Raw genomic sequence first — 26,942 nt, 5'->3', positions numbered from 1 at the left:
TAAACGTGCTTATACTTATGGGAGTCTAAGAAGTCCTTTTCCAACCCTAGATCACAAAGATATTTTCTTAATGTTTGTTTTCTATTACCCTGAAAGTCTTATCTCTCACAGACAGATTAAATTACTAATCTATCTGGAGTCTACCTTTGAATGCGGAATTAGGCAGCAATCCAATTTTTTTTTTTTTTTTTGAGACAGAGTCTCGCTTTGTTGCCCAGGCTAGAGTGAGTGCCGTGGCGTCAGCCTAGCTCACAGCAACCTCAAACACCTGGGCTCAAGTGATTCTTCTGCCTCAGCCTCCCAAGTAGCTGGGACTACAGGCATGCGCCACCTAATGCCCAGCTAATTTTTTCTATATATATTAGTTGGCCAATTAATTTTTTTCTATTTATAGTAGAGATGGGGTCTCACTCTTGCTCAGGCTGGTTTTGAACTCCTGACCTCGAGCAATCCGCCCGCCTCGGCCTCCTAGAGTGCTAGGATTATAGGCGTGAGCCACCACGCCCAGCCCAGCAATCCAATTTTAAAACAATCCATCCTCCTGTTATTTGATTTGTGGTATCATTTTTGCATTATCAATGGTCCACATGGTTGTGAGTCTATCCCTGTTCTATTTCACTGTTCTATTTGTTTGTTACTTCACTAAAACCACACAGTGTTTTTGTTATTATGGTTTTATATTTCTCCTTATTCAATAGAAGAAGAGTTCCCTCTTTAATATTCTTTCTTAAGACTGTGAATCTCTGTAACATTAGATGAATTTTAGAATGATTACTGATATGCTCAGAAGATTCAACTAGAGACCTAACTGGCATTACATTGAATTTACAATTTAAAGAAATGGCATCTTTTTAGTAAGTCATCCCATCCCAGAGCATACACCGTCTCTGTTTTCAGATCATCTTCTGTTTCATTTATTGGTACAAAAGGGTATCCCACAGAAGAAATAAAAGAAATATATATTTATAGTTACTTCTTACACTTCAGGGTTTGTTCTTTTTTTTTGGAGACAGGGTCTCACTTTATCACCCAGGCTAGAGTGTAGTGGCATATCATCATATATAATCACTGTAACCTCCATCTCCTGGGCTCAAGCGATCCTCCTATCTCAGCCTCCCAAGTAGCTGGGACTACAGGTGCATACCACCAAGCCTAGCTAATTTTTCTATTTTTTGTAGAGACATGGTCTCTCACTTGCTCAGGCTGGTCTCAAATTCCTAAGCTCAAGCAATCCTCCAGCCTCAGTCTCTCAAAGTGCTAGAATTACAGGTGTGAGCTACTGCACCTGGACTCTACATTCTAGTTTTTATTGCTATTGTGAACACCTTATTTTAGTTTTATTTGCAAATTGGTATTGCTAGTGTAGAGAAATTCTCCAGATTTGTGTTTATCTTGAATCAGAACGCCTCACCAAACTTACTGTTTTCTGTTTCTCTGTTAATTCTGTTATATTTCTAGTTATACAAGCACATTATCTACAAATAATGATATTTTTATCTCTTTTCTTTACAACTTTTCTTTTCTTACATACATTGGTCAGGACCTTTGATACTCAACTGAACAAAAAACAGTGACAGTAGGCACTCTTGTCTTAATCCTAATTTTCAAACGAAATGTATCTGAAATTTTTCCATTAAGTAAAATGTTTTCCCCATGTTTCAGTATATTACTTTTAACAAATTAAGGAAGTTACCGTCCAGTCCTTGTTTGCTAAGAGGTTTCTAAAAATCATAGTTAAATAATGAACATCAAATATTTTTTCCACATTAAGATATCCTTTTTCCATTATATTAGTTACATGGTTAAATTACAATAATAGATTTTCTGTGTCTAATCACATTTGCATTCTTGAGGAAAACTTTACTTGCTCATGATGTATTATTTTATTATTTTTAATACCCTATTAGTTCTAATAAGCTAATACTTAATATTTTATACCTATATTCATAAACAAAATGAGGCTTTAATTTTGTTTTCTTGTACTATCTTTATCTCCTTTTACAGGTCTTCTGCTTCTCCTCTTATAGGACTACAGTACTCTTCTATAAATAACAACTATTTAATACATGCTAGACATGTTAGCTATCTAATAATATTACCCTTTGTTGGAAAAATTGGGAGGTGACTTTATAAGATATAATAAAAAGAACCAAACTAGCATTGCATACTATCTGAGAAGTCATTTGATTCTGGATTTACTTTGCCTAAATTTAACTATAACATCTTCCTTTGAAACATCAAAACACAGACACAAGAATGTAAGTCACTTGTTTAAGGTCACATAGTTAATACTGAAGGAACTAGAATCCAGTCCTTCTGATACCTAGCCCCAGTGCTCCTAAAAATGTATGTTCACAAATCCTATCTCTACTATCTCTAATTTGGTTGGTAATGGTTATATTCCAGTTCAAGAAATAAAAGTAAATTAAGTATTTCTTACCTACAATATACCCAGGACCATGCTAAGAGCTATAAAAGAAAATTATTTCAATTAGTGGTAAAAATATTTAATAAATATTTATTTTGCTAGGCAAGAATCTGCATATCCAAGGTTCTATCTATCTTTATAACATTTCATTCAGTTTAACCCACAGATCTATCCTCCATGAGATTCAACAACTCACCTTTCCCACAAGCTGTACAATTTCCGCCAGGTCTTCTTCTTCCTGCAGAATCTCCTTTGCTTTGGTCCTCAGAGGAACAAACTCTGTGAAGTGTTTGTCATAGTACTCATCCAAGGCACGCATGTACTTGCTGTAGCTTATGAGCCAATTGACAGAGGGGAAATGCTTACGTTGAGCTAGTTTCTTATCTAAGCCCCAGAACACCTGATTAAAAAACACAAAACAAAACCAGTAATTTTTCTTAAAAAACAAAAATTTAAAAAAATGAAATATATTTCTTTTTCCTATATATGTAACCCTACAATTTATTGGTCAAATTATATATCCTTTCAGCACATACCAAGTGTAATTGAAATAGAATAAAACTTTCAGGAAATGTCAATTAAAAATGTAGTCTTTGCATTTTTAGGGTGGGTAATAACTACAAATCAAATTCAAAATTTATTTGAATTTCCTTAATAGTATGTCAAATCTGATAGCAAAAGTAACAACTGACCCTTTAGGAGATTATTAATGTACAATCAATATAAACAGATGAACCTGAAGAGGTTTATTTAGATGGAATAGACACCTCACTTGGATTAAAAACCTCTAAATTAAATTCAGTTTTCCACCACTAAGGGCCAATCCAATAAGATCTGACAATGATTTTTCTGAAGCCAAACATTTACAGATATTTTATGCATTCCTAACTTTGCTCTCTCTTTCCCCACAATTTAAAACTCAAAATTTTAGCAAATGTTAAAGACCTTGAGAGTTGTAAATTTAGCCTCTGCCATTTCTTTTTACCTGATTATGACAGAAACATAGGTAAATATTCTGTTTTTCTCATACAAATAATGTACATATTCATATAAATATATCAACCTTCTTTTTTTTTTAACTGTAACTCTGATTTGTATACATCTTTTATTTAGGCTTCTTTTAATGGCCAATCTGGATACGTAGCCACTAAAATTCACGCCTTGTAACTGGGAAGCCACCACATGGGTTGAAACTCCACTTTTCCATCCTTGCTGTCATCTGGTATGGCTAATAGAATGAGTGGAGTGACTGAGTCATTTTTGAGCCTATAGTTTCCAGTTGTGCCAGCCAGATGCAGATGATTACCAGGCTATGTGATGGTAGAGCCAAAAGATGGAAGGAGCCCTGGACTGTATTGTGAGGAGAAATAAACTTCTGAGTTTTGCCATTACACTTATATTTGTTATATTTGTTTCTATAACTAGGGTTACTCTAACTTGAAGGGCAGTATTACTCTAACTAATAAAACTTTGCTACCTAGATGTATTTCCCACTTACATATTGTTTATTAAAAAATCCCAGGTAAAGAGCTAAGAAAAAAACAGAGTATTAAAGGCTCTCATTGTTAAGAATGTTCCTGAAACAGACTTTACCATTGCCTAGTCTTCAGAGACTAAACTAAATGCTTCACAACAATTACATTAGATAACATTAGCACGAGGAGGGAGGCAGAGGGAGAAGGTTCAGAAGTTGACTACCCTAGGGAAAGACATACCTGAACAATACCAAGAGTAGCAGATGTAACTGGATCAGAAAAATCACCACCAGGTGGAGAAACTCTAAATTAAAAAAAAAAAAAAAATGCAATCATTAGAAATATATAAGTCAATTTCTTGAAAGTCAATTTAAGTGTAAATAACTTTAGAAATGACCTTTAGAAATACAATTTTAAACAAATGCCAGTATTTAAGTTGCAAATAAGAATAACAACTATTGAACACCTTCTGGTATGAGAAATGAGACAGATATTTTATTATAATCAGTTTCATTATTCTAATCAAATAGATAAAGCAGGAAGGTGGGAAAAGCTCTAAGAACAAAGTATGGCTCTATGCAGTGATCAGGCAACTTTACTGTTTTTATCATGATGTAACCTCACCTTAATATGTCTATAACTTTCTAAATTATTCCTAAGATATTGTGACTTGAATATAACAAATCACTGAAGTCAAACCTACTGAACCAGAACATAGAGAGATGACCTAAACATGTGTATGTTCAAAGAGTTCCTTAGGTGACACTGGAGTACAACCCCTATTAAGAACCACTGTTCCCAAAGGAGGCTAAATATTCTCTCTTTAAAATAAATGGCTTTTTCCCTTTTGAAAAGTAAACAGTTTGTGTGCTTACGCTCCTACTATGCTGACACTTCCTTCTCTTTCAGGATTTCCAAGACATTTCACCCTGCCTGCTCGCTCATAAAAAGAGGCCAGACGGGCACCAAGATATGCAGGATATCCACTATCTGAAAAAGGAAAAGAAATTTAAAAAGAGAGGTTCTAAGCCAGCCCCCCAAATCCTATCAGTCTTACTTACACGATAAGCAATACAAAGACTTACCTGCAGGCATTTCAGCTAAACGACCAGAGATTTCTCTAAGGGCCTCAGCCCATCTAGAGGTAGAGTCAGCCATCATACTGACATGATAGCCCATGTCACGGAAATATTCTGACAGCGTAATTCCTAAATTGGGAAGAATATTAGAAGTTATATGCTAGAATATAAAATCCTGACTTTTTCATCCTTAAGAAAATTTCAAATCAATAAGTACACAAGGTAGACTGCTAGCTGTTCCTGTAAATCTGTTCTTTCTCTGCTTCTGGGCATATAGTTAAACTGTATTTCCTAGCATCCCATGCATTTAGATACGGCCATGTAACTAACCCCTGGTTAATGGAATGAGTCAAAATAATGTGTTTTATGGCCTGGCAAGTCACATACTCTTACTTCCTTCTGGCCTATTGAAATGGAGAGAACTCCTAGGAGTCCTTAAAGCCATGTATTAAAAATGAAAGAACTCTTTTCAGTCTGGATGCCAGCCCAGAATGACAGTGCAAAGAGCCCCCTGAATACCTGAAATAAACATCTACGATACTGAACAAAAATATATGTCTGGAATTATGTGATGCCATAGCCTAGGCAACCCTAATAATACACATTTTAGAAAGCAGGAAAAGACATTTTTTCTTTTTATTGAAATAATTGTGAAATTAATTTTCAAATATAGTTTCTGTCTATATATCATATACACACACACCCATGCATACATAAATACCCCTCAACTAATTAGCTTGTTTGATTATTTTTCAATAGTAAACAAATGTTATTAACATGAATAATATTTCAATTATCCAGATCATTCTGCTATGCAGATCAGGTCCTGTACTGTTAATTCACACACAGTAAATCACATATAAGAAACTAATATAAGGCCGGGCATGGTGGCTCATGCCTGTAATCCTAGCACTCTGGGAAGCCAAGGCGGGAGGATCACTCAAGGTCAGGAGTTCAAAACCAGCCTGAGCAAGAGCGAGACCCCTGTCTCTACTAAAAATAGAAAGAAATTAATTGGCCAATTAAAAATATATAGAAAAAATTAGCCAGGCATGGTGGTGCATGCCTGTAGTCCCAGCTACTACGGAGGCTGAGGTAGAAGGATTGCTTGAGCCCAGGAGTTTGAGGTTGCTATGAGCTAGGCTGACAACACAGCACTCTAGCCTGGGCAATAAAGTGAGACACTGTCGCAAAAACAAAACAAACAAACAAACAAACAAACAAAAAGAAACTAATATACAGAAAGAAGTCTTGGGTTCCTGTTCTGTCATTAACCTTAGCAAAATAACTTGATTTCCCAGTGTAGTTTCCTAATCTGTTCAAATGGAATAACTCCTGCCATATATACTTGCATAATATATATCAGATGAAGTGAAATATAAATAAATACCCTCCAAAATGTACAAAGTACTATGCAACTCTAAGATATTAGGAATGTATAGTTGTTACTACATTACATAATAAAAGTCCCAAGATCTATTGTCCTGACTCCTTTATTTTACCAGTAAAAAAGCACAGGCTTATATAAGTAAAATAAAATTTTTAAAAAATACAAAATTATCATATATTTTAATCTGATGATAAGAACAGACCCTCTCTCATACAAGCATGCCTGTATTTTAAGTCTGTGATAAAACATAACCAATACTTATATTTGTGTATATGTACGAATCTTTTATTTAGAATACTGCAAATAGCTAACTACATGGCTAGTGGTAGGAGTTTCTTGAACCAAGTTTGGCATTTGGAGAAGCATGGAGATGGAGATAAACAAAATACATTTGTACCTGTGTATATGTATGTATATGTGTGGGTGTATGTATTAGAGACTTGGTAGAAAAGATAGATATACATGAGTAAATAAGAACTCTCTCATAAATCTAAAGATACCAGTGCCTATAAGAAAAAAATACCACAGATAAAATCAAATAACAGAATGGGACATATTTGCAACTCATTACAGATAAAGGACTCATTTATTTATTAATCAATGGGCTTTACAAATCAGTATCAAAAACAACTACCATCTACAAGGAAAATGGACAGAAAACAGTTTTTAAATGGTTAACATACACAGGAAAGATGCTAGCTCATTGTTAAGAAATACAGATTGAATAGGCATCTAATAAAGCAAGAATACTGGCTGGGTGTGATGACTCACGCCTATAATTCTAGCACTTTGGGAGGCCAAGGTGGGTAGATCATTTGAGCTCAGGAGTTCAAGACCAGCCTGAGCAGGAGCGAGACCCCGTCTCTACTAAAAAAATAGAAATAAATTAGCTGGACAACTAAAAAAAAAAAAATATATATATATATATAAAATTAGCCCGGCATGGTGGTGCATGCCTGTAGTCCCAGCTACTAGGGAGGTGGAGGCAGTAGGATTGTTTGAGCCCAGGAGTTTGAGCGCCATGGCACTCTAGCCTGGGCAACAGAGTGAGTCTTTGTCTCAAAAAAACAAAACAAAACAAAAAAACCCAAGAATAATTAAGTTGTTGAATCTGAGTGCTGGGTAGGTACATGGGTATTCACTGTAATATTCTTTCAACTTTTCTATATGCTTGATAATTACCATAAGAATGTGTTGAAAAAACTAAGATTGAAGATGTAGGAAAACAGAAACTCTTGTCCACTGTTAGCCCTTTGAAGGGCTATCAGAATTTAAAATCTACATTAACAATTATATTTTCAGAAACTTTACTTCCAAGAAATTACCCTACAAAAATGTGCAAAGAAACATGTCCACAAAACATACAAGAACAATGTAAAAAAAACCCACACATAAGGGTGTTCTAGTGCTACACTGCATGTGATAGCAAAAAATTATAAATAATCCAAATGTTCACCAAAAGGATGCTGGTTAAATAGCTGATATATCCATACAAAGGGATACTGTGCAGCCATTTGAAAAAATGAGGTAGATTTCCTGTCTTAAAATGGCAGATTAATATGTCATTTTTTCCTCTTCATAAAAGTTACCACCACACAAGTAGAACAAGAAATATAGAAATACAAACCCAATCATTAAAAACTAGAAGACATGTTTAGGCCCATAACAAAATAATGAAAAAAGCCACCTAAATGAGGTGAATGCCAAACAAGGGTGCAGGAAAACACCAAGACTCCATCTAAGGCTGTACATCTCAGATGAAGCTTCTACAAATGAGGAGGTACACCCTGAGGAGCAAAAACTAAGAATCCTTTTTTTAGAAAACTGCAAGAAGCAACATAGCTAATGGCAGGAGTTCTCTGGACTCAGTTTGGCATCAAGGATAAGGAGGGAGATGGGGATAAACGAAACACATGCATTACTCCCTATTTTCACTAAGTGAAAAGTAGGTGAGGCAGGGTAGAAGAGAAGGAATTCACTGTGAATGTCCTTACGGCTGCTGATTTCTATTGGCAGGAGAGAAGTAAAGAGGAAAATAACTTCCTTACATAGCTCTATGCCATAGCAAACTGCACAGGTCACAATGAAGAATCCCTGCTAATCTGAACCCCAGTCATAGCCATCCCCTCCTATCTCCTATAAAGGCGAGTAGTGATAATATAATAGTAAATATCAGTACAAGATATCTAAACAAAGATAAAATAAGGAAAAAAAAGGACAGAAGAAGAATATAATGATGGTCAAAAAACCTGCCAAGTGACAGCGGAAACTGTGACCATAATTAGTAAAAAAACAAAAACCTCAGAACTGCATCCTACCACAAAATAAAATCTCAGGGAATATATAAAAAGATAAGAAGACATGTTTCATGCATGAGCCAAGAACTAAATAAAAAACTAGAAGAAAAAATAAACATAGAAATGAAGCTTTCATTAAAAGCAACACAAAGAATAAACATCACTTATCCTATGAACAAACACACAAAAGGCTAAATAAAAAGGATTAGAGAGGAAATGATATATACGGAAAATAGATAACAGACATCTAACATGTCTAGTGGGTATATCTGAAGAAGACAGCCATAACGGAAAAGAAAAAATTTCAGATAAAATTCTCAAAATTTTTCCAAAATAAAAGATACATTCATAGATTAAAAGGGTATACTATGTCTCAGGAAAAATTTATCAAAACTATTAATAGTAGGATATATCCTAATAAAGTTATGAGACTTCAAATTTAAAGAGAGATTCTTTTGGGGAAAAACGAAAAATCATCATTAAAGGAAAAACAGCAGTCAGCCTCAGATCTTTCTAGATTGAGTTCTCAAAGAAAGAAATATTGATCCAAGAATTTTAGGTTTTCTTTTCTTTTTTTTTTTTTTTATTGAGACAGAGTCTTGCTATGTTGCCTGGGCTGGAGTGCCGTGGCAACAGTCTAGTTCACAGCAATCTCAAACTCCTGGGCTTAAAGGGATCCTCCTGCCTTGGCCTGATCCAAGAATTTTATACTCAGCCAAACTACTGTTAAAATTTCAAAGGCAACAGAAAAAAATCAAATTTATGAAGAAAAAAGAATTCAGGGAATACAGTGTCCATGACTCTTTCTTGAAGCAACTTCCAAAAGTGAAATTTTAGCCAATCAAGAAATGAATGGAGAAACTATAGTCAAGGGACTGTCAGTGAGCATTAAGTCCATTTTACTGTGGGTCTAAAGTTAATTCATATATTGGATTTATGGTTATACACAATAGAATGTAAATTTTATAAAAATCCTGAAAATGTAGAAATAGAAGTACTAAAAGCTGAGATGGAAGTAATAGCAAGATGGAAGGTAATATATAAACACACAAATTTTACCTTATATCCTTAGTAAAAGTTTAATAATTCAAAGCTGATATTACAAGTTATAGAGGTACAGGTATATTTAAAGATAGATCCATGGTAAAACATGTAATAAAAAAAAGGGTAGAAGAAGTAGTACATCATTTTACAGTCATTAAAAAGATTGGAGCAGCTCTATAAATGTCTTATACTCCTTTGTTCTTAATTTTTATTTTTTTTATTTTTTTTGAGACAGAGTCTCGCTTTGTTGCCCAGGCTAGAGTGAGTGCCATGGCGTCAGCCTAGCTCACGGCAACCTCAAACTCTTGGGCTCAAGTAATCCTGCTGCCTCAGCCTGCCTAGTAGCTGGGACTACAGGCATGAGCCACCATGCCTGGCTAATTTTTTCTATATATATTAACTGGCCAATTAATTTCTTTCTATTTATAGTAGAGACAGGGTCTTGCTCTTGCTCAGGCTGGTTTTGAACTCCTGACTTCGAGCAATCCGCCCACCTCGGCCTCCCAGAGTGCTAGGATTACAGGCATGAGCCACCTCGCCCAGCCCTCCCTTATTCTTAAAATATAATAAGTAAAATTACTTTTAAAGCTAGGAATGTGATTGCATGTTCAGAGGTATTTTAGAATGAAAGAAAAAAGTTCTTTGGAAAAGAATAAGTTTGGAGGTAGCTTTAAACTTAAGAACAGATGTTAACTGCTTTTATTCCAATTCACATACTCACCAGTATAAATAGAGGCTTCTCTAGCAGCAACAGGCATATTAGAGGTATTGGCTACCAAAGCTGTCCTCTTCATAATCGACTCTACCTTACCATCAACTTCCATTGTGAGCTAGAGGTAAAAAATCTATTAGTGATCCTCCACTTTCAAAAGGTAACATTTTAGTCCCACTCCCCCTTTTTTTTACAACTTGTCCATATTTAATCCCTCTTATAATTAGTGCTCCCAAAGTAATATTCCCCATCAGTCTAACCTCTTTTCCCTGCTCCACAGTGCTGTGAAGAAGACAGACTTATATCTATTTCATAAATGAAATACATTATTTTATGAAAAAAGAAATATTACCATGGTCACCTAGTAGATCATAAAGCCTATATAAAGTTCACATCTATAAATGTTTTGTCTATTTTATTTCTCCCATAAGTGAAAACCAACAAACCACAAAGAGAAACTTTCTAGTGTTTGAATAATTCAAATTCCCATCCTTGAATATACAAATTTAATCACAAGTATAATTTTTAAATTCCTTAAAAGATCCCCAACAAAGGAGAGCATTGTTCCAGACCCAACAGAAGGCTTTATTAACTGCCAATGAACATTGATCAGTGGTATTTTCTCTAGAATATTATTTGAAGCTTTATATATACAGACCTCTGGGAAGTCCCGGAGAACTTCAGACATTTCATTTCCTCTTTCACCACATCCTACATAGATGATTACATCACTGTTGGAATACTTGGATAGAGACTGCGATATTACTGTCTTTCCACAGCCAAAAGCCCCAGGGATAGCAGTAGTTCCTCCCTGTACACACCTAGACAAAGAAAACAAAGTGTGGATTACTTTATTCATATTATTATAATAAATAAAGTAACTAAGTAACACAAAAATACAAATTAAAGAAAGAAAGCACTCTGAAATATTTTTGTTTGTACATATAAAAAAATAGGTATAATAATTGCTCCCCCAGTTTGTACCTATAATAGTGTATGTTTTATTATCCTTAATTATCACTATCACCTTCAACAGCTGAAAAGTGAAAGTACATTCTATAAGTTGAAGAGGGATATGTGAATAAGGCAAATAAAATAGTACTAATGACATTCTTAACATGTAAATTCATGAAAAGAATATAGAAATTACAGTTAAAAGAAAAATATAAATAACTTTTAAAAGTTGGCTCCAGAGGCAAAAATAAGACCTAAGAAATTCATCCTTCTATGAAGTTTAATGATCAAAGAGGCTTTTGTTTAAGGTGCTAAGTCAATCCCCTCTTTATCCATTCAATAACTACTTACTAAGTACCTCTTAAGTACTGAAAACTGCATTTGGAGTAGCTGGAGAGACAAGAAACAGTAAATAAGATAGCAATGTTTCTGTACTCATGAATCTCAAATTCCAGTGGTGTAAACTAGAGAGTCAAGTGGTAATTATAGTACCACTTAGCAGGCACTTTTAAACTTTCCCTAAAAAATGGCAGTGGAGAGTGAAATACCCTTTGGGGAAGAGGAATGCAGATGTTGCTTTGTGTGTGTCCGTGTGTGTGTACACATTGAGTGTGTATGGTGGGGGAGAATCTAGGCAGGAGAAATGGAATGTAACACTAAGGAAAATTTCTTTGTAATATTTTTATCATAAAAATTCACAGAAACATTGCATCTTTAATAACAGCAACAGATTTTTTTCAAAACAAAACTAATATGCATTAAAATTTTTTCTTCTCCAAACCCTTCAGTTTATTTGACAGACTAAGAAGGTGTGTCACATTTCTCCTATGATGCTATATACCTCTGTCAAATTCCTTTTAACCTGGGATAGGGTGGGACTGGAAGCTTAAAAATTTAGCAACCCTGTGTGAAAAGTTCTATCACAGAGAACATCCAGGGTACTGTGGAGTACAAACGAAGGAGTGCAAAGCCTGATACTGGCTTGGAGTAGGGTTAGGAAATTCTTCCTGAAAGTAGATAAAACCTGAAAGAAAATAGAAATTAGCCAGATGAAGTGCAATAACATTCCAAGCAGATGGAACAGCATGCCCAAAGGCCAATGATAAGAGGCCACTGCTTGAGGAATTAAAGGTCTTTCAGTATGCCTAGAAGATGATGTATAGCGAAGTAGTTGGGCAGTTAAGTATTATAGCTAACACAATACTGGAAAGTAAACAATGGCCAGATCATATGAGGCTTGTAAGGAGTTTAAAGTTGTGTACCTGTTTCAAGATCAATGAATGGCACCTTAACAGTTTCAAACAAAACAGTACAGGATCAGATATATGTTTTAGATGGACCACTATGTAGTATGGACCACTTAGAAAGAAAGCAAGACTAAAGATAAGAAGTCTGGTTAAATGTGATTATTATAGGAATTACGGGAAGAGTCTTAATTAGGATCTGGAATAGGGAATAAATATGTAAGTAAAAGATATTTAGATAATAGAATAAAAGCACTTGAACAATTAGATGTGGGAGGGTAAGAACAATCCTTGAGAGAAGTCACAGACTTTAGATTAAGTATCCACTGGATAGATGATAATGATGATTGTGGAGAGGGGCAACCAAGAAAAATGAGCAAGTTTCAAGGAAGAGAGTGGTGATTAAAATGATGATTTTAGTTTTGAACATGCTGACTTTGAGGCACTTGTAGGACATCAGAAGTAGATAGGAGTCTGGAGTTCAGGGAAAATCTGGGATGAAGATACAGATGTACAAGTCATATATAGATAAATATTTAAGTCAGGAGAGTGATGAAGTCATCCACAGAGAGTATAAGATAGAGATGAACAGAGAAGAGGTCTTAGAAGAGGGAACAATCCTAAGGGAGAAACAGCCTGCAACAAAGCTTCCTGCAGTGGAGGTGCCAATTTGTAGACAGAAGCTAACAAAAAGAACAAAGAAAGAGGGTGTTTAAAGGAAGAATTAGAAAGCAACTTCAAAGCTATAGGGATTAAAAAAATACTAAATCATTTCTTGAGTTGATCACTATGGGAGTCACTGAAAAAATTAGTGAGAGTAGTTAAGGGTGTGTTAAAGCCAAGGGCAGAGTATAATGAATTAAGAATGGGAGAAGGGAAGACAAAGAATTTATTCTTTCAAGAGGTTTGGCTGTGAAGATAAAAGAGAAAAGTAGTGGTAAGTGGAAAGGTAAAAACGGTAGAAGGTAGGCTCCCCCCCCCATTAGATGGGAGACAGAGAGAAGATATTAATAGAAGGAGATCCATGAAGAGACATGAGGGGAGATAAGCTCTAGAAAGAAGAAAAGAAGAAGGGAATGTATGCTAAGTGAGTATGGTGGCAGGAAACTGAAAGAGCTCTAAATCTCATGGCCTCTAATTTCTCTGTGAAGGATCCAGCATGATCATTTGTTGATGAAGAAGAGGAAAGAAGGGTAGAGTTGAAGATCTGAGGCAAGTGGAACAGTTTGAAATAACTACTGAGAATAAGAGAAAATGATAATTAGGAAAATGCAGGAATGCTGTACCATCATGAGGTTATCTACCACTTTGCACCGATTATTTGATTTTCGCAGCAGCCTGTGTGCAGACATGGGAAAAGGAGATCACTGGATTGATTCATAGTTGGAATTTTGTCAGGTAGTGTAACAGAACACTAAAGAACGAGAAAATTTGTTATATTGGCAAATATTCATAAGAATGATAGAATATGGAGTTTAAGCTGAATAGGGAAGAATATGGACATAGGAGGTGCTGAATACTAAAGAAAGAAGCATCAAAAATGGAGATTTTTTTTTTTTTTTTTTTTTGAGACAGCATCTCACTCTTTTGCCCGGTTACAGTGCTATGGCATCAGCCTAACTCACAGCAACCTCAAACTCCTGGGCACAAGCGATCCTCCTGTCTCAGCCTCCCAAGTAGCTGGAAGTACAGGCATGTGCCACCATGCCCGGCTAATGTTTTCCATATGTATTTTTAGTTGGCCAATTAATTTCTTTCTATTTTTAGTAGAGACAGGGTTTTGCTCTCTTGGTTTTGAACTCCTGACCTTGAGCGATCCGCCCACCTCAGCCTCCCAGAGTTCTAGGATTACAGGTATGAGCCACCGCACCTGGCCAAGATGGAGATCTTAATGAAAGAGTAATAGAACTCAGAGAACAAATCTGAAGGGTAAGAGATTACATTAAGAGTGGGATATGTATGGGTTTGGTGGTCAGAGGTTGAGAGTTCCCACCTCACCACTTTAGTTTTTTCTGTGAATTAAATGATGAAGTCATTTGTTGAAAATAAATCAGGATATGGTGAAGCCTGAGATTTAAAGAAAAAGGAGAAGGTTTTTTTTTTTTTTTGAGACAGAGTCTCGCTTGTTGACCAGGCTAGAGTGAGTGCCATGGCGTCAGCCTAGCTCACAGCAACCTCAAACTCCTGGGCGCAAGCAATCCTTCTGCCTCAGCCTCCCGAGTAGCTGGGACTACAGGCATGCACCACCATGCCCAGCTAATTTTATATATATATTAGTTGGCCAATTAATTTCTTTCTATTTATAGTAGAGACGGGGTCTTGCTCTTGCTCAGGCTGGTTTCGAACTCCTGACCTCGAGCAATCCACCCGCCTCAGCCTCCCAGAGTGCTAGGATTACAGGCGTGAGCCACCGCGCCCGGCTTAAGGAGGTTTTTAAGCAGTTGCAGAAAATGGAAAAGAACAGACTACAAATTAAGGTTTGCTGTGCAGCATAGAGAACCAAGTTGATTTTACCTTTTTTTTTTTGAGACAGAGTCTCACTTTGTTGCCCGGGCTAGAGTGAGTGCCGTGGTGTCAGCCTAGCTCACAGCAACCTCAAACTCCTGGGCTCCAGTGATCCTTCTGCCTCAGCCTCCCGGGTAGCTGGGACTACAGGCATGCGCCACCATGCCCGGCTAATTTTTTTATATATATATCAGTTGGCCAATTAATTTCTTTCTATTTTTTATAGTAGAGACGGGGTCTCGCTCAGGCTGGTTTTGAACTCCTGACCTTGAGCAATCCGCCCGCCTCGGCCTCCCAAGAGCTAGGATTACAGGCGTGAGCCACAGCGCCCGGCCCCAAGTTGATTTTAGAAGTCATCAATTTATAGTGACACTAATCTACTTATTCTAGGATAACTTAAGACAGTTGTATTGGTACAGATTTTCTTCTGAAAATTTTATTTTTTCAGAAAGTTTTAGAGATGTTTTCTGTTTACAACTGTGAAAAAAACAAATCTTCAATGGTTTGACTAAATACATTTAACTAATTTACCATTATTACTCTAGATAAAATTTGTTATAGCATTAAACACATAGAACCTGTATTTACAAAGATAATGAAAAGATAAGCACATATAATAACTCTAAAGGAAAACTGTGAGACACATCTCAAACTTACGGGAAAAGAGCATCAAGGACTCTCTGGCCAGTCAACAGAGGATGATTGGCCGGCAGCTTCTCGGTGACAGGCCGAACTTGACGTACAGGCCATACTTGGACCATACTGAACTTCTCCTTTACACCTTCAAATTCCAGTTCCAAGACAACATCCTACAAAAATGCAGTAAAATTTTAAGTACAGTCAAATTTGTGAATGGTTCTTTCTCCAAAATCAAAGTAACCTCAGATTCCTCTTGGGGGTAGGAAGGTGGTACATGTGAGAAAGGAGATCTACACTTTTCATTATAAATCCTTGTATACAGTCCTAATTATTTTTTTAACCAGGTGCATTTATTACTTTTTTAATGATTAAAAAAAGTCTAAGTTTTTAGAAACCATTAAAGGAATAGCTAAATAAATTATATGTAAATGCATAGGGAGAAGTCTTAAAAGATATGTAAAGATGTTTCTGAGACTTGGAGAAGGGAGAAGTGAAAACTTTCAAAATTTACCTTTCATTCTCTGTTTTGTTTACTTATAATGATCTTATACTTCTTTAATGAAAAACACCTGTTAAGAACCCTAAAATGTTTAATAAAGTTGAATATTTTTAAGTATTTAAGTTAAATATTTATAAAACAAAAAAAGGTAATGAGTAATACACTAACAATTGTGAACACTGAGATAGTTTCAAGTATTTACAAACACCAAAGTCTATGGCCCAATAGAAATCTATAATATTGTTGATACATGAATTTGAATTGTCTGCTTTACGGTGGTTCCTCCATTTGGGGTGAGTGAGTCTCTAAGCTAGTGAATGAGTCTAGCTGAATGCCTAGAATCCCAATCTTAACTCAACTCTTGTTCTCCTATTTGTTATAGAGTACAGCATTATTCTTGTGAAATGATTAAAAAATTGTTTTCTCTCATCACATTTTATTGGGAGAAAGTTATATGCTACAATGATCTCAATAAAGTGATCTTCATACCCATAATGACTATTATGGGTCTACTGTTTGATATTATGTGACTATAAATACATTAAAGGATTAAGTTTTAAATATTTTACCCAAAGTAAGAATTCACATGATCCGTTATATAATTATTAAAGAATCAGGGCTTTAAAGAAATGTAGCATCACTTATGAAGGTAGAAAAGGAAACAATATATTCCACTCTTCGTATTCCCAAGTCCAAATTAAAAACAAAAAAACCTTAAGAACATTATGGGAGTTACTCAAAATCTATATATTAAATATCAATTCTTTAACTATTTAGGGCAGTAAAACTGGGCAACTATCATATATAAATAGGGCCTCTCTGCAGGATAAAATTTAAAAGATACTTACAGAGGTATCATAATTCCCAGGTGGAGCAATGTAAGTTACAGTTCCTCTATTTCTCGGGGGCAACATGATTTTGTGTTTGATGAGGGAATTCTCATTGACAATTCCATAAATATCTCCACCAGTGATATGACTACCAACCTAGAGAACAAAAGTATTTGCTGTTTAACGTCCAAATAAACATCAAGTAGACTTACTTCTACTGTTAAAATTTAAATTATCTGTCTTATTTATCAACAAAATATATTAGTTCTATAATCCTACTAGTAGACTTAAGGAAAAATTTAAACTATGCTTCTGTAGTATATTTTTATTTGGACTAAGAATACAAAATAGTTCACTAAACATTAATTTCACATTCTTTCACCAATTTCAGAAATTCTTGGTTACACAGACATACCCGTAGGTTTTTGCAAGGTGTAAAATCCCATTTGATATCTCTGCTAAGAGCAGACACATTTACTCCTCTGGGGATGTAGATGCTTTGGGTCTGACTGCTGATATCTGACAAAGGTCTTTGAATACCATCAAAAATGGCTCCCATAATGCCAGGACCAAGCTCCACTGAGAGGGGTTTACCAGTGCGAAGTACAGGATCTCCAACAGACACACCAGCTAAAAAACAATAGCTCAGGAAAACTCACTGTGAAAATTTAAAGATACTATTAAAAGGAAATACCACAGTTTAATAGGGAAATGACATTCAAAACGCTAAAACTGAGGTTTCCAAACTTTCCCTGTTCACAGTATCCTTAGTGTTTCAGTAATTTTTTCAGTGTCCCAGGACAAAAGATATATCTAACAATTCCATTTATTAAATACTTATGTCCAAACAACTTAAGACATATATAAGTCCTAACAACTGAGTAGTAATTTGAAAAAAAAAAAGATTAATTTTAGTCCTAAATAACCATAATTCTTATGAATGGGATGCATGTGCCTGTTGGGCACTGTGCCTGTTGGGCACTGTGCAATTTTCCAACCTTGCAATCAGACTGGAAACCTCTCCCCTACTGATTTTCATATGCTACTTGCTTTTTAGCTTGGCAACTGCCAAAACCTTAGCTTTGCAAAGATATGACATTGTTGACAAAAATATAGTCCAGCAAACTAATAAAACTGTTTATTATCTCAAGCTACTAGTTTACATGGTATTTGACAAGATATCTAATATTCCTGTGTTAACCTCAAAAATTTAAAATATGCTGGATACCATATGAGTTTGCTGCAGCTGCTCAGAGTGCCTCTGCACACAGTTTGGGAACCTCAGGGTTAAAAACAGAAGCAAACTGCTCCCATTAATATATTGTTTCAAATCTACTACTAAGGAATATCAGTCCTCTAAAAATAATATTAGTACCTGGACAAAAACTTAAAATCTTAAGAATTAAGTAATTTATTTTCAAAAGGAAAAGAATAAAACCATACTGAATCCATTTTGTTCTTATATGTGTATAAGAGTAAAATCAGTAAAACTTTTAATGAGAGTAATTTAGCAATATCTATTAAAATTAAAAATGGGTAGCCTTGACCTAGGAATCCAACTTCTATGAATTCATATTGTAGTTACACTGTAGCACTGTTTATAACATCAAAAGGCTAGAAACAACAAAAATTTCTATCATTAAGGGATTGATAAATTGGATTTTCATTTCTAATATTTGATTATGAAAATTTTCAAAGCTACAATAAAGTTGAAACAATTTTACAATGAATTCCTCATTTCTACTATCTAGATTATACCATTAACATTTACTATATTTATAACATATCTATCCATCTTCTATAATACATATATTTCTAAGTGTAGAGATGCAGAACAATGCATATAATATTCTATCTTATGGGAAAAATACATATTTGTATTTGTTCATATATGTAAATTAAGAACCTGGAAGGTTACACAATAAATCTTGATTAAATACCCAAAGAATCAATGCCAATCTTGAGAATCAATCCAAGTAAAAGATATTTTATACACAAGCCCTCGAAAAAGTGTTTCCTATTCATAAGGCTTAATCCTTTACTTCTTTATTTTTCATAGAAAATTGAAAATAAATACTATGTTTAAAAGCAAAATTATAATAACTCAATAGGAAAGATTTCCTAGTGCTAAAGCTATAATGTAACATGTCATTCAGTGTTATTAATCAGAATAAAAATAAAGAGTGGTGACTTGATTTATTTATGGATTTACTATTTTAAACCAAAACCATTGGAGAATTTTAACCACACAACAAATCAACAGTGTTATTCAGCTTATGCTTTCTTCTACAATATGTGGCCCTTTGAAGAAAAATTCCAATTGGTTCCCCCTGAAGTTTGTGAATTACTTAAACAGTAAGAGCAATGAAAGTTCTGAAAATACTAACTTCTTAAAATAAGAGTACTAATTCCTAGTACCTTTTTCCCTTTCTTTCGTATACTGCTCTATAAATCAGGTCTCTTCACAACACCAGCATTAAAATGCTCGTAAAAGCATTGCTCATAAAAGCACTGGTTGTTACTGCTTCTACTTTTGGCTTAAATCCTTAAATTCTGACATATAGCAAGTGGCAGGAAACTGAACCAAAAAAGGATACATGTTTCTTCATACACCTGAATAGTGGCCATATCACCTTCCAATCGAATAATCTCTCCAACCAACTCACTGTGGCCCACTCTCACCAGCTCATACATGGCTGCACCTGCCATGTCACAGGCTGTAACCACTGAAGAGAAAAAAAGACTGTTTTGATAACTTAAGACTCGAGTGCTCTGCGAATAGTTACAGATAGTTAAAATAGCCAATAAACCCAATAATATGCCTCTCTCATATATCCACAAGAAACATAAAAAACCTACTATGGAACATATTTCTAGTTTCACATAAAGATGTATTTTTAGTATATGATAAAAAGAGGTAAACAAAATAAATTTGTTAGGCTAAAGCTTACTTATATAGTATACATGAAAACTATTTTTCAAATGTTTATTCTATATGGCAAACTCTTACCTCATAGCACTGTTCGGGGGTTGCTATAACAAATACATAGTATAAAGGTTTTTGGAACAATAAAAAAAACTTTAAAAATTGGAATAAAAGCTTTAGCTAGTGGTATGATAGAAAGCCACACAATTATTAGCTTGCTATTCTGTCACCATTTCCCTTGAGAAATAATACCTAAGGTAATACCTTTACTTTCCAATAATTTATACCAGTGGTTCTTAAAACTCTTCTGGGACATGGACCCTTTTGAGGAACTAATGGTAGTTCTACCTACAAAAACTCACATATGCGTCTACAAATTTTTTTTCATAGAACATAGGATGTTTATAATCAGTTACCACCACTGGGTAAAGTCCTGATTAAGAACCTCTATTTCTTATAAGTTCTGAATAAGAATTTGACCTTTTTTGTTTGATACAGAGTCTTACTCTGTTGCCCTGAGTAGAGTGCCTAGTGTCAGCCTGGCTCATAGCAACTTCAAACTGAAACTCCTGGGCTCAAGTGATCCTCCTGCCATAGCCTCTCGAGTAGCTGGGAGCTACTGTGTGGTTGCTGTAAGCTAGGCTGATGACACAGTACTCTAGCCCGGTGACAGAAAAAGATTCTATCTCAAAAAAAAAAAACAAAAAAAAAAAAAAACAAAACTATAGCATGTTTATAAAAAGATGTAAAAAAAATGCATTTCTATGGCACTAAGGATAATAAATCAATGAGCAGGTTTTACTTAGGGAAACTATGAATCACATATTGCAAGGGGAATGTTCAATAATAAAATGAAAACTTGAATGAGATTTATTATTTAAAAAGCAGTACTTCAAGTTTTGGCAGATTGGACATAAAGTTTAAAACTGCTTTCCATTATCAGTATCAGGTTATAAAACTTCTTTTCCACAGGTAGCTAGTTATGTGATACCTGAAATAACCATTCATAAAGATTTATAAATGTAAAGGGTAATAGTTTATATCACTGAGAAATGCTCTGAAGACAATTATTAAAGTTCAAAGCAAATGAATAGATATTTACTGAATGCCTATTATATGCAAAGTATTACATGTTAAGCTATAAACTTCATAGATATCTTTTACCTCAACTTTAACAAAAAAATTAAGATGTATAGATGAAATTCTGAACACTGGCTATACATTTACATAACATAAACAGGAAATTACAAAGCAGCACCTCAATAATTATCAATTATATTGATTTAGATATAATCAATCTAAATCAATTATTTGATTTAGATAATCAATGCTAGATGAGCCCTTATGATACAAATATGACTCTAGTCTTACAGCCACTGTTAAGATCTTTTAAGGGCAAATGGAATTTATGTAGGTAAACAGAAACCCATGTATTTCTACCTAAATACTTTGAAAAGACTTTAATCTTTAATCACAGTTAGGAATCCTTATTCTTTTTTTTTTTTTCCTTTGTTTTAGAGATGACGTTGTCCACAGTGGCTAGTCATAGGTGTGATTATAGCATAACACAGCCTTGAATTCCTGGGCTCAAGCTTGCCTCAGACTCCCAAGTTGCTGAAACTATAGGCATGTACCACCATGCCCACCTTGGGAATCCTTACACTTGAGATTATTATGAATTACTTACCAGGTCCTGAGACTCCATGCACATAACCAAATGTGCTTTCTTTATCTTCATCAAGTATTTTGGGTAGCTTGGAAAAATCCATCATGTTAATTTACCTATAATTTAAAAAAAATTAAGTTAAGATTACAAACTCTAAAGCAAAAGAACCAATATTGGTAGTCAACTCTTATCTTTGGTGTATTCTTAGTTATTATATCTCTTCAAAGTAAAGTATAATAAAATTCTTAAATTTAATTAAAGTACCTCATTCCTGGATGCTCTATGATTATATAACTGAATTATATCTCTATATTCAGTCAATTCCCAAGGTATTTCATAGGAAAGACCAAAGAGTATAATAAAAAACGTGAAGTCTTTCTAATGACTCATGTAGAATTTGCATAAACTACAATACCTCCCTCCCCAATTATCTCTGACTTTCTCTCCAACTACTCTTCCTCTTAATCATTCTGTACATACAAACTGACCTCTTTGCCATCTCTCAAAACCACAGGCATATTTTACTTTAGGGCCTTTGTACAAGGTGTTCCCTCTTCTGGGAGTGCTCTTCTCCCAGGTGTCTGCTTCTACACCTCCTTCAGGACTTTACTCAACTGTCACCTTTTCCATGAAGCTTCTCAGCTCATGTATTTAAAATTGTAACATCCTCCCTCCTTCCGTGCTTTATATTTCACCATACCACTTTTCACAATGTAACAAATTATACATTTTACATTTTAATTTATTATCTATTTATAAAATTATCTGGGAGGGTTTTCACTTTTTTCCTTTTTCTAGAACACAAAACAGTTTTAGAAATTGAGTTCAACCTCTTACTTTATAGAAAATTGGTGACAGATCCCAAAGTAAAAGGCTTACTTTCCACTGCTGGTCTAACTTAGTCATTATTGATGATTTAATAAGGGAAATGAAATACATATACATACAAGATCAGTAAGTGATAAAGTACCAATATACACTTTTTTTTTTTTTGAGACAGAGTCTCGCTTTGTTGCCCAGAGTGAGTGCCATGGCGTCAGCCTAGCTCACAGCAACCTCAAACTCCTGGGCTCAAGCAATCCTGCTGCCTCAGCCTCCCAAGTAGCTGGGACCACAGGCATGCGCCATCATGCCCAGCTAATTTTTTCTATATATATTAGTTGGCCAATTAATTTCTTTCTATTTATAATAGAGACGGGGTCTTGCTCTTGCTCAGGCTGGTTTCGAACTCCAGACCTTCAGCAATCCGCCCACTTTGGCCTCCCAGAGTGCTAGGGCTACAGGTGTGAACCCAAGTTCAAAGATGAGAATGTTTAGGGAAGACATCTTGATGGTCAGGTAGAATTTGCGTAAACTAGGAAAAGAAAAGTAGCAAAGGCATTTCAGGTAGGGCAATAACAAAAGAATGGAGATAAACATTCATGAATAGTGAACAGACCAGCCTGACTTGTATAAAAGGTTTATATTGTGCAATAGTGTGAAGTAAGAATGCAAAGGTAAAAAGCTCTAATTTGTGGGTCTGGAACTGAATGCCAAGAAAACAAGTGAACTTCAGCCTATAACAAAAGAAATTACTTAAGATTGAGGGAGAACTGTTAAGAGAAGAATGGTGTTCAGTTATTCTAACAGATCAAAGTGGGGGACAGAGTGAAGACAGGGCAAGATGAAAAAGCTCTGAAAATAGGTAAGGCTTGAATGTCAATAGAATTAAATGAATTTTTTTTTTTTTTTTTGAGACAGAGTCTCGCTTTGTTGTCCAGGCTAGAGTGAGTGCCGTGGCATCAGCCTAGCTCACAGCAACCTCACACTCCTGGGCTCCAGCGATCCTTCTGCCTCAGCCTCCCGAGTAGCTGGGACTACAGGCATGCGCCACCATGCCCGGCTAATTTTTTATATACATATCAGTTGGCCAATTAATTTCTTTCTATTTATAGTAGAGACGGGGTCTCGCTCTTGCTCAGGCTGGTTTTGAACTCCTGACCTTGAGCAATCCGCCCACCTCGGCCTCCCAGAGAGCTAGGATTACAGGCGTGAGCCACCGCGCCTGGCCTAAATGAATTTTTTAAAATTATGATTATTGCTTTTAAGAGACAGGGTCTCACTCTGTGGTCCAAGCTGGAACGCACTGGTGTCATAATAGCTCACTGCAACTTTTAATTCCTAGGCTCAAATGACCCTCTTGCCTCACCCTTTTAGCCAGGTCTAAAGGGAAGTGCCACCACACCTGGATAATTAAAAGACCCCCATTTTATAGATGGGGGTCTCACTATGTTGTCACTGGTCTCAAACTCCCAGCCTCAAGCAATCCTCCTGCCTCAGCCTCCTGAATAGCTAGGACTATGGGTGACTATGGGTGGCTACCACTACACCCAGCTTTGGAAAGTAAGTTTTGAGGCTGAGTTAAATACAGTTGAATCCAGATAGAAAGAACATAGAGAGAGAAGAAAACCAAACACTGAGCTTTGGTGACTGAGGCAGTGGTGAGGGATGTTGTTAATTCTTTCTAGAGCCTTTGAAGGATCACCATAAATCCACGATTTGTAATCCATTAGCCAAGATATTAAAGAATTGTGGAGCAGAGAGTAACAAGTAATGTTCTGATTTAATTCACTTAGTGCTATAGGAAGGTGGATGTTAGACAAGGCTAATATGGAAGAACTGAGTAATTAGAAAAACAGGCAAACTATGGAGACAGTAAAAAGATCAGTGGTTATCAAAGGTTATGGGGGAGGGAGAGATGAATAGGCAGAGCACAGAGAATTTGGGGGGCAGTGGAACTGTATGATACCATAATGATAGAAACATGTCATTAAATATTTGCCCCAAACAAAGGAATGCACAGGAAAAGAGTGAACCCTAATGTAAACTACAGTCTGTGAATGATAATGATGTATCAGTCTAGGGCTCAATAATTGTAACAAATGTACCACATGTTGGGCACTGTTGCTAAAGGCAGGGTAGCTATTATGTAGGTGTTGGGGTGGGAGGGGTTTATGGGAAAATCTCTATACCTTCTGTTCAATATTCCTGCGAACCTGCTCTAAATAATAAAGTCTATTTAAAAAGAAAAAGAAAAAAGAAACAGCCAAGAGTGAAAACAAAGATTAAAACCATATAGAGATATAAGAGGCCTAACAAGTGAGCAGAATATGATCAAAGGAGAAATAAAAGTAGCAAGAATAAAGAGATGTATCAGTGATGATGTAAAGATTATTATTGGCAGATTGTTAGTGTGCTGATAAAGATGAAGGTAGGGTATAAGTAATTGGAAATAATGGCATTGAATTAGGAAGAAAAAACTAAACCAGATACTATAATCCATCAATGTCAATAAAGGAGAAGATTTTGGTGTCCTCGGTAGGAAAATCAAATTGGAAGCAGGGCAGTCAGGGGAGAAAGTAAAGAAAAGAGGAAATCAGTTTATTAGGATTTTGGGATTCCTGAAGATGTAGAAGAGACCACTGAGTAAGAGCAGGTCTGGGACTACAAAAGACTGGAATATAAAAAGAAAAAGATTTTCTAGAAACTACTAGATAATAGGGAAAAAAAAGAAAATTTAAAGACAAACATATTTAGCTGGAAAATGAATTGGGCAAAGTTTTCAAAGAAGTAGTGAACAAGCAAAAGAGGTCAAATTTCAGTCCTCAGAAAAATCAAAGATTTTCAAAGTCAGAGGAAAACTTCATAATCATATAGTTTAACTTCCTCCCCCAATACATATATTTCCTCTTTAGCATTCATGATACATGGTCATCTGCCATTAATGTGGAAACTGCATGAGATGTTGAGTCAGTAGACTTGAATCATATTCTGGTTCTACTAATGACATGCTGTAAATCAAAATCTCTTAATATCTTCATTTGAAAAATAGGACTAATGCTACCACCTACATGCTATGATTAAAGTACAAATTTGTTTAAATGTTCCTTGTGAAATGTAAAATACTTATAAAAATTTCATCAGTAATACTACTATTTGAACAGGCCCTCAATTTTGGAAAAAGCCATTCTAAGAATTCTCCTGTTACAGAGTTCTGTCTTGTATTCAACCTAAATCTACCTCCTTGTAACTTCTTATGCTCTGGCCCTGTTTCTTCCAGCTACTATTGTCACACAAGAGTATGAATGTTTCCTCATCAAGCAAATTCTCTTCAGTGCCTTCAACCGTTCCTCAAAGGATAACCTTTTTCCGAACCCTCACTCCTGAGGCTACCCTTTTGTGGAAGTATCTCATGACGTCAACATTTCTTTTAAAATGGTGCAAATGAAATGAAAACAATATTCTAGATGTTATGTGACTAAGAACTGAAGAGTACTACTTCATCTATTCTGAATGCTTCATTTTATTGAGAGACAGAAATCAAGGCTTTGAGTCAGAGAGATTGAGTTTGAATTTCCTGGTATCCTTGAGCAAATCAAATTATTTTATCCTTTTCAGCTTCAGTTACATCTGTAAAATCTAATGGTGTTGTTATGAGGCACCTAACAGAAAAGTAATACTAATTTTATTTTGTTAATGCAAGCAAAGATCGCCTAATTTTCTAAAAAGTGTCTAATGTATTCTTTTTGTTCTCTGAACCAAATCTAGTCACTTAGTTTTTTCCCTAGCAATTATGTATATTTTACTGTAACTTTATTTTCTAAAAGCAAATAAATTTTTTTAAGCATTGATGGTGTGCCAACTGCAAAACAACATCTAACCAGACTTGCGCAGGCTGGGAGTGACTTAGAGGAGGTTAAGATGAGACTTCAAGGAGGTAGTAAAGTATATAGTCAAGCTTCCCTACAGATGGCTGAAATCTCCTGGGGTTCATGAAGGTGTTCTAGAAAGTTCATGAAGCAACAATGGTGTCTGTTCTAATTTCTTATAAGTATTTAAGATATGTTCCCCTTTAAAATTGAATAGTGAATGCCTCCAAATGTATGAGCAATGATTAGTGGCAATCAAATGGGTTTGTTCATGATTCAGCTACCTTGTGGGTTTATTAGTCAGCTGGATAATACTAGCCAGCATGGGAATTTTGATGATTCTATAGTTTTCAACTTTTTAATTCTTAGGCCTATATTATTTAATTTATGGCAAAGACAGCAGGCATTAGGAACAGTAACATCAAACTAATAAGAGAATTGAGAGACTAAGTGGTAAGTCTACAAACATACCTAAAGATGATTTATCAGATCCATAAATTTGCACTTATCTGATTAATATTCTTATATGGCAAGCCATGATTATAAATACTTTTTAAAAAGTAGTT

General features: G+C 35.3%; 1 protein-coding gene across 1 annotated transcript in view; it reads right to left on the bottom strand.

Annotated features, from left to right (window-relative positions):
* Window positions 1-26,942, bottom strand: part of ATP6V1A (ATPase H+ transporting V1 subunit A) — a 53,797-nt gene that overhangs the window by 12,253 nt on the left and 14,602 nt on the right. The window contains exons 2-12 of the mRNA XM_012787537.3: window positions 21,710-21,804; window positions 19,694-19,822; window positions 17,512-17,726; window positions 17,115-17,252; window positions 15,786-15,937; window positions 11,084-11,246; window positions 10,435-10,543; window positions 4,989-5,111; window positions 4,779-4,893; window positions 4,144-4,207; window positions 2,625-2,828 (exon numbers count right to left, since the gene is read on the bottom strand). Coding sequence (XP_012642991.2) covers window positions 2,625-2,828; window positions 4,144-4,207; window positions 4,779-4,893; window positions 4,989-5,111; window positions 10,435-10,543; window positions 11,084-11,246; window positions 15,786-15,937; window positions 17,115-17,252; window positions 17,512-17,726; window positions 19,694-19,822; window positions 21,710-21,794 — 1,497 coding nt within the window. The 5' untranslated portion in view covers window positions 21,795-21,804. The remainder of the gene's footprint in view (window positions 1-2,624; window positions 2,829-4,143; window positions 4,208-4,778; window positions 4,894-4,988; window positions 5,112-10,434; window positions 10,544-11,083; window positions 11,247-15,785; window positions 15,938-17,114; window positions 17,253-17,511; window positions 17,727-19,693; window positions 19,823-21,709; window positions 21,805-26,942) is intronic.

The sequence above is a fragment of the Microcebus murinus genome, chromosome 1 (genome assembly GCF_040939455.1).
Source record: "Microcebus murinus isolate Inina chromosome 1, M.murinus_Inina_mat1.0, whole genome shotgun sequence".
NCBI classification, from domain to species: Eukaryota; Metazoa; Chordata; class Mammalia; order Primates; family Cheirogaleidae; genus Microcebus; species Microcebus murinus.
The sequence above is the reverse complement of the archived record's forward strand: the minus strand, read 5'-3'. Positions and strand labels throughout refer to the sequence as shown.